At 36.5% G+C, this 12,584-nt stretch overlaps 1 protein-coding gene across 3 annotated transcripts in view; it reads right to left on the bottom strand.

Annotated features, from left to right (window-relative positions):
- The window catches only part of SEMA3A (semaphorin 3A), a 460,613-nt gene that overhangs the window by 136,077 nt on the left and 311,952 nt on the right, over nt 1-12,584 (bottom strand). For all 3 annotated transcript variants that reach the window (XM_084786809.1, XM_084786811.1, XM_084786810.1), the window contains one exon: nt 12,253-12,315. In XM_084786809.1, the coding sequence (XP_084642935.1) occupies nt 12,253-12,315 (63 nt within the window). The remainder of the gene's footprint in view (nt 1-12,252; nt 12,316-12,584) is intronic.

Genomic DNA, 12,584 nt, shown 5'->3' with positions numbered 1-12,584 from the left:
ATGATTTTTCTTTTTCCTCTCTTGAACCGTGCCCTTATACAGCTGTGATCTGAGCATCCTCAGTCATGTCTCCCTTATACTTCACATCACTAGAGGATGTTGGAAACACCATCTTCAAAGAGATGTATCTCACAAAACTGATACACTGCTATGCTCTCATTGTCGTATGGCCAATCTAATATTGAATTTGTGAACCTGTACACCTTTATCGAAATAGAAGTCATCATACAAAGGTGAGATACCAACTGTCTTTACAGTGCAAGAGGAAGAGGAGGTAGAAAGAAGGCCAGCTTTTAGAGGACTCTTTGGTGTCATTGTTACAAACCTTCCTTTTTCTGTCTGCATTGTTTCACATCAAGATAGATTTTGTTTTGGTTAAGAGCCATTCAAGTTCAAAATATTCAAGGACATTATATAGTTAGTAATGTAAAATGTTCATACATCTCTCTTCGTAATGTAGTGTCTCTAAAGAGTTTTCAAACCACAACAAAGATAGAATGTATCAGTCTTCTGGTACAAGTAGATAATCCATAGGGATGTCTAATACCTCCACCTTTCTGTTTTAAGAGCCTAAAGTTTATTTCCTTTGTAGTTATCCTAAAACATAAAATATTGGAAAGATTTTTTAAAAAGTTATGGTCTCATTAAGTAGCCTGGCACTCACTACTCAGAAGAGGCTCGCTTAGAGCTAGTTATGTAGAACAGACTGGCCTCAATTTCACAGAGAACCAACTGACTCTACTTCCAGACTGCACTAATTAAAAGCTTTCACCACTGTGCACAGCAAGAAAGACTTTTTTAAATAATATAAACGTGTTGAAAATCAATGAGTTGCCATAGAGTCAATGCATGACATGAGTGCAGCTGCACAGTCCTGTGTTGGCGTCAACTGCATTACTGTAAATTCACAGCTAGAAGCCCTCATCCAGTAAATCTGGATGTAGTGATATTTGGAAACAGGGCCTTGAAGAACTAAGTTAAAGGAGGCTCTTAGGGTTACTCTACTCCAATCTTCTCCATTTTCTTCAGAGAGGAAATTGAAACCCACAGGGAGACATCAGAGTGAGAGAGCGCAGAAAAATGAACATGCAGAGAGGCGGCATGAGAAGTGTTTAGGAACAGGACAAGAAGAGGGCCTCGAAGCCGTCCTTCTGATGTTTTACTCTCTCACTTCAAGCTGCTATGACTGTGAAACAGTAAATGTCTGTTGTTTTAAAGCACTCTGTGGTTCTGTGCTATAGCATTCTAGGGAAAAAATGCAAAGCAAAAAGAGATTGCAGACATGTTGATCATGTAAAGATAGATATAAGATGCTTGGTCAAAAGACATTTACAATTAGTGTTTTAATTCCTTAGCCAAATAAAATAAACACGGTGGGACAGTTTTGCTGTTGCTTATCTCAATTATGGTCTCCTACTTTATACAGAATTAGATATTAAAGAGAAATTTCATGTGTCCCGCTTTTTAAAACAAAATATTGTTTAAAATAATTTAGGATAATAGACCAAAAATTCACATACATATGTGTACTTATGTGTGTAAGTTCATGTGTATTAGTGCATATATACATACATTAAGTTGCAGAAATTATTTCAGTAAAATTTGTTGACATTTATTCATGTTCACCTATAATTTTGCTTTCCTCTAAAATAAGGAATATTTCTGGGTGGTAGTGGCACACAACTTTAATCCCATCACTCAGGAGACTGATGTAGGTGGCTCTCTGTGAGCTCAAGGCTAGCCTGGAAGCCAGGAGAAACCCTTTCTCAAAAAACTAAAAAAAAATGTATGAAATATATTCTCAAGATAATTTAGAAAATCTTACAGGTCAATTCAAATGAAGTTACAAAGATAAAAATAGAAACAGCACTGAGATAGCTATTTTACCAATCAGCAAGTGGTGGACTCAGACTAACCAAAACTGCTTCCCTTTTCTGTGTGACTGCTGAAAGTTGGTCAGGATTCTGAGCTTTAGTGTCCACGACTAAAACTGGGATTAACGATACATTCCCAACAAAGCAATTATATGTATTCATTAGTTGGTTATCCTTTGTTGCTATTTGTTGTTGCTTTGAGAAAAAGTCTATCTACCTAACCCTGGCTTTTCTGGACTCACTATGTGGACCAGACTGGCTTCAAACTCACAAACATCCCTGCCTCAGCCTCCAGAGTCCTGGGATTAAAAGTCTGTACCACCAATAGTTTCTGCCTCACAAATATGTCTGTCAGATATATTGGGCAAGAAGGCTGAAGATGAAGTTCCACCATTATAAAGAATTTTGGGTAACTGTTCAGGCAGTACACTGTCTCATCTCATTTGGGAAGGTGCTAACCTGCACTCCCTGTATATCCAGGTAATTAAGTTTTATTCCTTCTCAAGTCTCTGATCATGTCGAAGACCAGAGAGTTTAGTCTTACAATTAAGCTTAGTTGTTTAGGGGTTAAATGTTTTTAGTTCTAGATAGATATTTTAAGTTGATAGATATGAGACATGGTAGATATCAATTTTCATTCAGAATTTTAGATGCACCAAAATAGGAAAGATGTTTACTTCAAGGTTGCCAAATACAAATAGCCAATGTAACAATTATATAATTCCTGATTGTTTAATGGTTCTTCTTGATGTATGTAGCTTATTTTACTTATGTGTAGTAATATAAATGTACATGTAAAAAAAGAAATATAATTTTAAAATTGCTTTGAAAATGTCTGTACCATCATGATTTGTGGTTATTCTCTCTCTCTCTCTCTCTCTCTCTCTCTCTCTCTCTCTCTCTCTCTCTCTCTCTCTCTCTTTCTTTTGAGACAGGGTTTCTCTGTGTTATCTTGGCTCCCTGGGCCTTGCTTTGTGAACCAGGCTGGCCTCGAACTCACAGCAATCCACCTGCCTCTGCCTCCCAAGTACTGGGATTGCAGTCATGTGCCACCTCTCCTGGCTCAAAATAAGCATGTCTTCATTGTTTTTAATGTTTCCAGACTGCCTAACTCTTGTACTATTCTGCATCCTGTCCCACTCCATACATTATGCTGGGCACTAGAGCATTAGTTCTTCCTTGCTGCTGAAGACATACTTCCTAGGAATGAAGATCTGACTTGGAGCTAAACAGAAGCAGCATTAGTAAAATCTGTTTAGAATGTTGACATATGACCATCTTCTGCTATAAATAAAAATTAGATTTTGTTCACTAGAATTGTCATGAAATTCCAGTACTCCCTCAGGAGAGGACTCTCAATGACAGGCCCTGTTGTGGTAATCGTGGCCTTTGGTTATCATTTGGAATTGTGCTGGTCTAGTTAGGAAGCTGGAGCTACATTTCCTGGACTCCTCATCAGTGGCTTGAAGAAAACGTTGCTCACATAAGAGATTTTCCATAGGCGTGGAGGCACGCTTCCACTTCTAGCCACAACCCTGTCTAGCCTCTCCACTGCTGGCCCCTCAATGGCATGTTCTCACAACTGGGCTGGAAGTTCGTTCTTTCCCCCAGGTCTCATGCTTCACTTCAGGCGTGAGATCTTGTCTTTACCCTTGTCTGGCTCTGTGGCCATGAGGATCATCTTCTTAAGAATAGCAATGTATATGTTAAAAAAAAAAACATTAGCAATTGACTAAAGGAATTTGATGTTGCAATTTGATGAAACGCATCTCCTGATCCTTCTCAACACTTGCTCTGTCCACTTTGCTTCCATCTCTAACACAAATCTTAGCTTTGCATAGCATCTGCAGCCTGTTTATGTGACCGAAGCAGTAGTCAGCCTTCTACAGATTTTTTTAATCACATCCCACCATTATATCAAGTTTGATATCTTTAGTAAAATTCTTTCCATTATACCATTTATGTGAGTCTAGCCTCTGAAGAAATTCTCACTGACTGATATCTTACTACAACATAATAATTTATTTCAAATTCCTGACTAAGAGTGCTTAATAGATTTAACCTATTTACCCCCATATATAATCATTAATTTATAATGTTTTTACTTATAAATATGATTATCATTTCATAATTATATATTGAAGGATGGAATGAAAATATATTTATTCTGAAATTACTTCAACATGCTACAGAAAAGAATTATTCTAGTAAATTATCAATGGTGTATACATACATGAACGAACATATATTAATAAATATAATCTATATTTAATAGTATGTAGCATATATAGTAGAGGTATATTTACTATATTCAGTACCTAGTTGAATATTACTGTGATGTTTCAGTAGTTTTCTCCTAACACATTAAAAAAATCTTGTTGTGCTAGTATCTACATTTTGGAAACAGAATAATGTTTGCATCCTATGTGCCACCAATTTCTCATGAAGAACAGTATGTCAACACTATCATGATGCTAAGGAAATTCAGGAAACTTTATTTTTATCTTATAGTTCCATTTTGAATCAATTAAGGTTAAAAAACAGTCAAAAGTTGACCACAGCATATTTATCTTCATAAAGAGCTTATCATCTGTAAGAAAAATATTCTTGAAATCAAGGTTAAATCTATAGTACTGTCAGTGTATCCACAAAGGTAAGTTGAAGTCCATTTGTATACATCATATGGTATGGGAGACACGGAGCATTAGTGAGGACTATCAGAAGTTACAAGTGCATAGAACTCATGGGACTTCTCACAGTGAGGTAGGAAACCCTCTCCCTGAAGCTTCCTGAGATTATGCTAGCGAATCTTCCAGAATGACAATGCTCACTCTATGTTAAAGGAAATTAATTGGCCACATTTCTGAATTATAACTTCCTGCCCGATCCGAATAATAATAATTTCTTTGGTAGTGCCAAATGAATTGACTTTTGTTCAGCCCACTTAAAAATGTACTTAAAATGTCTCAAAATGATTACTATTTAAAACCCTTTTTGCACTAACAATATTTTCTGTTTCATATGCTAGTACTACTTTGAAAGTAAAAAAATTAAAGTAACTTAAACTTTTAACATGTAACTTAAAATAATAGCAAGTTTAAATTCTTATATTGGAGGCCCTGGTCTGGGTTCATATAGAAATATTCATCTTTTATTTTGCTTCAATAATAAAATGTTAATTCAAAACTTGAATAAAATCTACTTTCTAAAATAAATTTAGGGGTAATTTAAGGGTAAATTAGATAAGGGTCGCCTATCTAATATATAAAACTGATATTCTTAATGATTTCTAAAATAAGCATGTGTTTGTGAGGCTTGGGCTGTTAAGGTGAGAGGACCTGAGTTTGGATCTCCAAACCCCCTCTGAACTCTGGGTAGGACCATGTTTTCTGGTGAATAAAACAAGAGGAACTCTGAGTGTCACTGGCCTGCCAGTCTAAGCAAATGGATGAAATTCACATTATGCCTCAGAAAAAATTATGCTAGATTGTGACTGACCAAGAAATAGAAAATCAACCTGTGGCCTCCACATACATGCATCCCCACACACACACAGGTGTACAAATGCACACAAAGAAAGAATCCTGTTTTTGTCACCAGTCACTGATTATTCAAATCGAAGTATGCTGTGGTCAATATCAACATTGTTCAGTAAGTCTCAGTGTTTGCAGCCACAAATGTTGAATTTCAACCTTAATCTATAAATTCAGCTCATATAACACTTCTCTCAAATAAAAATGCACACACCACAAAGAGGAATATGACAATCTGAACTCACTTCTGCCTTAGTTAGTGAGACAAGAGTTTTGCTTGTCTTCATCTAAAATTTGTTAGCTGTCTTCATCTGAAATTTGTTAGCTGTATAACTGCAGTATTATATTAATTTTCACCAGGAATCTTAATTAGGAAAAAACTATCATAGTCAACTGCAAGAACATCTTCATTGTCAATAAAAAACCATAATCAATATTATCAAAAGGTATATAGTATCAGATTTTAATCTATTTAAAGCAAGTTATCCTGCTATGGTTTTATGCATACTTGCAAAAGATACATGGCTCCTGAGTCAGGGATAATGGCCCTGTTACTCACAGAATGCAACAGACACAATATCAACATTTGTTGTAAAATGCCACAGTGGCAGTGAGAAGAGTACCAGGTAGCCATGGTCTAGGATGCAGGGATTTATAAAACAGGAGTTATAGTAAAATAAATCTTAATATTTAAAATGGGTGTATTAGGTTGATTTTGAGTTGAATGAAATGGTACAGTCCCTATTTAGTACCCAGCCCACATGCTCAGCCTCCAGAAAAGGAGACTGCTTACCTTCACAAGGCTGGGTTCCAATGAATAATTAATTTTCCAAGACCCTTAACTCCAAAATCATTGAGAACTATCTGTGACATAGGTAGTTAATGCCACTTCTCATATGAAAACGTGAGACAGATATACATACACAATTCGATATTTAATACACTGTTATGATTTTTGTAGTCTCCAAAAAAGAAAAAGAAAATCAGAAAACCCAACTGTATCTCACTCACAGATTTTTATCAAGCTTTGAAGTGCCTAAAATAAGACAAAGAAACAAAAACGCTGAAGGTTTGTGATAACTTTGAACTTTGAAGTATTCAGCAAAATGTGATGTTTTGGCATAGAATTTTTGACATGTCTAATACAAGTGACTTCAATTCTGTAACTTGTCAAAAACTAATGCTGTTAAGGTCCTGCACATGAGTGACATTGATAGAGATGTTATTGTACACTATAGCATTAAATGTTCAGAACAATCTAGAACAGGAAAGCAAACTCCTCAAAAAGTGCTAGTCCCTCAGTCCAGGTGCACAAAGCTACCCCCTGAAATGTATCTGGGAAAGAATTCGGAGAATCTGCTTCTTTTGGTTCCTCTCAGATGGTTGAAATTTTTATTTCCAATGATGTTCAAAATATTTCTAGCAGTCATACGGTTGCCATTTGGTTTTATTGAAACAGTGCAAAGAGAGATGGGTTAGCAGGATAAACAAAGAAGATTCAGAGAGCTATTGATTCAAAACAGATTCTTTTACCAGTTTAGCACAAATTCATTTTGCATTTGTGAAGCATGGTCAAGGAAGTTAAGCCACAAAGAAAAATGTACTGTGAATAACACAGGACATTTAAAGCCTAGGAAATATCAGAAAATGAGAATAGAGGGCAGCAGTCAAATATGCAGATCATATTTTATTTTTCTCATTAAATTACCTACCCAATACCAAATATATTACATATTTTCAAGCATCTCTCTAGTAATAGTTATAAGAAAAGGCCTGACCATTTTATTCCCCTAACAAAAATACTGCAATGATACTAAAGTTTAGTACTGACACAGCAAGTAAAGTGCACAGTAATGGACTTTTTTTTTTTTAGACTGTATTCACTTTTGCAAAAGAAAATTATCAAGTTCTGATTAACGTTGTCAGAAACGTCCTTTACTAACAGATGAATGACACCATATCCTACTGAATGTGTGCGTGTGTGTATGTGTGTGTGTGTGTGTGCGCGTGTGCATGTGCGTGTGCGTGTGTGTGTGTGCGCGTGTGCGTGCGCGTGTGCGTGTGCGTGTGCGTGTGTGTGTGTGTGTGTGTGGTGTGTATGAGAGAGGAGGGAGGGTGTGGGGCAGAGGAGGGGAAGAGGAAGAAGGAGAAGGATTGGGAAAGGAAGAAGACAGATGCCCTCTTAATCATAGCCCTCACTTTGCAATAGCTGCTGTTAATATATGTTTGTTGTGAATTGGAACAGAGTAATGATGGGTTGTATCTTCCCATATTCATGGGAGATTAGGGAGGTGGTCACTTTTCTATGTGAGGCTATATCCAAAGGCAGAAATTGTGCAAGTTCAATGTAACAACATGTGGGTAAGCCTGGGTGAGGATACACTGTCAGACAGAAAGGAAGCGCACTCTTGGCCACTTTAAGGATGTTACATGCTCAAGGCTTATAATAATACCTGCTGTTCTTGTCTCACCCTTCTTCCTCCATTCTTACATTGAATTGCATACTAAGAAAACAGTGCTCTCCCAAGATAATTTGTTGCAAGATACTTTATTTCCAAGGGAGTAAGCAACCAGACAGGAAAGGGTGACCCGCATTTTAGAAATCAGAGAACACACACAGGAAATTACAGTTTACTATTTTTGTAAATGTGAAGGTCGATTTTTATTGTGATTACAAGTCTATATTGAAGTCCTGATGGCTGCCCACTCCCATGCTTCATTCTTGTGGTTTCCAACATAACCAGACCACTTTGAAAAGAATTACTGTCCACTAGTCCCCACTGACAACTACTTACTCAAGATACAGCACAGAATTTCCATGAAACTGCCCAAGTATTACTATTGAAATCAGGTATTGAATGAAATATACTCTTTCCTCTCAATCTTTCATTCAGATTAGTCATTTATATTATGTCTTAAATTAATAGTGGCCTCTGCTTTTATGTGTCAAAAGAACATGTTGCAAATATTAACATGTCATCTAATATTTATCTCAAAATCATATGTAAAGAAAAAGATGGAGAAGTGAATATGTAAATTAAAGCTTGGAAAAACAAAGAAACTAAGCATCCAATAAGAAAAAAAAAAGCATGTGGACACATTGAGATAGTGCCTAATGAGTGTAAACCATAAATAAAGTGATTTTAAATATATTCTTAATGAATCAAATGTACTTGTACTGTATAGGCAAGGAAAGTCAGTATTAAAGAGCCAATTGAGTTAAACAGAAGAATGATGTGGAACATAAATTAATGTTTAAATAGAACTAAAATGAAAAAAAAACCTTTTTTTTTCAAACGAAATCACTGTGTCTTTATTTTCTTAAAGAAAAATTAGTGGAGAGAGTAAGGAATTCACAAGAAATTGACTTATTAGAACATAAAGCAATATGAAAGTACATACTCACTGTGCTATCTACGTTTCTAGTATTGGGCCACCATGTCATACCATTAACTTTAAAGAATGTGTAGGACTCAATGCGCCTATCTCTATCACACAACCAGGACCACCAATATAGTATATTGAACACAGCAAGCTCCGGGCTTTAATTCTTTTCATCTAGTTCTATAAGATCCATAAACATTTGTAATGAACTTGGAAAATGTGAAGATGCTCTCCTAGAGATGCTCTTCTGAATTTGAGATTATATTGCCTGTCAGGGTGCAGGGAAGACACGAGATTTTTGTAGTAGCTGAGTAATGACATATGAGCTACAAACCAAATCTCAGATGTCAGGAGAAAACAGGAGGGGGGCAGGGAGAGAGGAAGAGAGAGGGAGAGAGAGAGAGAGAGAGAGAGAGAGAGAGAGAGAGAGAGAGAGAGAGAGAGAGAGAGAGAGAAAGACTGAGACGGAGACAGAGACAGAGACACAGAGACAGAGACAGACAGAGACAGAGAGACAGAGACAGAGAGACAGAGACAGAGACAGAGAGACAGAGACAGAGACAGAGACAGAGAGACAGAGACAGAGACAGAGACAGAGAGACAAAGACAGACCCATAAAAGATGGGGAAATATTGAGATGAATAATTTGGAAACCACATATTAAGACTAGAACATCATGGCATGAGTACACGTATTCATTCAGGCAATCAAATGCACTCAGTCCTTGGCGATTGCACTTAGTATAAACTTTAGGTAACTTGACAGACAAGTATCATTATTATCTTCACTGTTCTGACAAAATCAAATTGATAACAGTATAGCACTGCTGTGGTCCATATCATAGTAGAAGCCTAAACTAAAGATTTTATTTACCACATACAAATTCATTACCTAAAACAGCAATCGCAAGATATCAATTTGGTCAGCATTCAGCATTGATTTTCAAAAAGAAAACTAATGTATCAGTATCACAGTAAGTCCACCTGTGCTTCTTTTACTTTTACAGGAATTGTGCAAGCTGTTTACTGTTGAAATTAATGTCTCCATGATGCCAAAAAACTATGACACTGGTGCAGCACTACTGTCACTCATCTCCGTTTAGGGAAATAATTCAAATCCAATTGTTCTCATTGATGTCATCATCCTTTTGTTGTTGTAGTTTGTGGTGTTGGTATGTATGAGGGTCCTTATTAGTGTGAACGTGTGCATGTGTGTGTTCAGATATGTTCACATGTGGGCACTTGTATAAAGGAAGAATGGATACTGGCATTGACGTCCCTGTCTTTCTTCCAGCATTCTCCACTCCTGTCGTTTGATATAGGGCCTCTCACTGAACTTGAAGCTCATGGAGTTTGTTAGGCGAGCTGTCCAATGAGCTTCAAGGATCTGCCTATCTCTTTAAAAAATTTTTATTAATTTATTCTTGTTACATCTCAGTGGTTATCCCCTCCCTTGTATCCTCCCATTCTTCCCTCCCTCCCATTTTCCCCTTATTCCCCTCCCCTATGACTGTTCCTGAGGGGGATTACCTCCCCCTGTATATGTTCATAGGGTATCAAGTCTCTTCTTGGTAACCTGCTGTCCTTCCTCTGAGTGCCACCAGGTCTCCTCCTCCAGGGGACATGGTCAAAGGTGAGGCACCAGAGTATGTGAGAAAGTAATATCCCACTCTCCACTCTACTGTGGAGAGTGTTCTGTCCATTGGCTAGATCTGGGTAGGGGTTTAAAGTTTACAGCCTGTATTGTCCTTGGCTGGATCTGCCTGTCTTTATACACTGCATTCACAGGTCAAGATTCCAGGATACCAGGCTATTGCTTTGGGTCCCAGGGATCCAACCTCTGCTGCACCCAGCTCACATAGTAGGCAGCTTAGCAACTGTTTCATCTTCTCCAGCCACAAAAACATGTTTTTTTAAATCTTAACTCCTTACATAAAAATTAATGTTAGACAATGTTTGAATAAATTGGTTTTTAATGGGTTATTCTGTATTACTTTATTTATTCATCCACTAAAAGGGGATACTGTAGCTTATAATTGAAATACTCTGAGTTCTGAGATAACTCTAGCTCAGTTTCTTTGAACAGCCACTCAAGGTTTCTGTGTGCATTTCTGTACTGTTCAGTTTTATAAGAAATGCTGCGGGCAACTTTAGAAAATCATAACTCATCAACTTCACTACCCTTCATCCTCTCAGCTTCCCACCCTGGGTGTCCTCAGAAATAACCCTGCCAATTCATTATCAGAATTCTGTATTTCCTAGGAGTTATATAATGCTAATCCACCTCAGGCTCCCCCTACCTCTTCTTGACTGCAAATCTCTAATTGTCCCTGTATTTTCATTGGAATCTGATATATCCAATTAACTCAGACATGGTATCTTTAATAGTCCTGTGATTAATTTCTAATATACTGCCTGTACTTAGCTGGTAATTTGCAATGGCAGACTTTAAGTTTCTGTTGATAAACATATACATAACAGATTGGGACTTCTGTGCACTTTGCTTCTCGATCCATCTTCCTTCACCAGTGGTGAGTATAACTAAGTGATGGAGCCATTCTTTACCAGTGAATTCTAATCTGTCACCTACATTTTATCAGGGGCTGACAATCAGACTGGCTTGTAATAATACTGGCTTACAGATGGATGTGGATACCTTCAGAAGCACACAGGACGAATTTCTTCTAAATGCTACTATTTAAAATAGGTAAGGCCTTTTGTTTGAGATAATCTGAAACATGATAAAGCATAAAATAAAGTACATATTTCATAATGAGCTTATGGCAATCTATTTATTAACGTATTTTAAACAATTTTTATGGTCTGTCCAGATTGGAAGCTATACTTCCAAACCATTACCAACTTATTTTTATTAACAAAGTTTATCTAAGGAAGAAGTGACCTTAAGTAAAGGTTATTTACCCAACAGTAAATGGTAAAACCCTTCTAGCATTGCATAATAGTTAGCTCCATAGTATCTAGGATACTGTAAGCCGCATAGTTGTCTATCTCTCTTTTTTTTAGTTGTCACCTAATATTTATTTGAAAAATAACAGGAAGGAGAGGAAGACAAGTAAATTGTAACAGGGAAAAATGGAAAATATTGTGCAAAAAGAGAAAAAGGTAATTTTTAAATAATAAAACAGGAGAAAATCATTGAGGAGGAAAAAATGTGAATTAACATATATAACTCAACCTGGACAAATCATTTGCCTCTTAATATAAGCATGTATGCTACAATACTGCACTTTGCTAATTTTTCTATTTACACATAAATCATCAAAGAAATTATATTTTATGTATTGCTATTTTTACCCACTTGCTTTATATAAAGTTGCCTATTTGTAAAACTGAACAACCACAAATAAAGATTGATATTCAAAAAATACCAGAGGAAAAGAGATCACACAATCATAAATTATTTAACAAATAGCTAAAAGAATATAACAAATTAATGCTCACCTGGATATCTTTTCCTGCCCATTTGCATTCATCTCTTCTGGTATAAGACACTGGCCACACAATCTAAGGACAGAAAAAAAATATCATTTTATGACAATTAAAATATTCCCCTGGGTGGGAAAGGAAGATCACCCTGGGACAATATGAGGATCAAGGTGAACATTGGCAGAGAACATGGCTCATTTTCTTCTCAGTTTACTCAGTAGTTATCATGAAATAGAGATTTTGAAAACTTAACTCTAGTAGGGTACTCTGAATATATCTCTCTGAACAGAATTCCAGACTTGCATACTAGACTGAGACCTGAAATGTTTGAAAAATACAGCTCACAG

Source organism: Acomys minous (genome assembly GCF_964271855.1).
Source record: "Acomys minous genome assembly, chromosome: 6".
Lineage (NCBI taxonomy): Eukaryota > Metazoa > Chordata > Mammalia > Rodentia > Muridae > Acomys > Acomys minous.
Note: the sequence above shows the minus strand (reverse complement) of the source record. Positions and strands in the feature narration are given on the sequence as shown.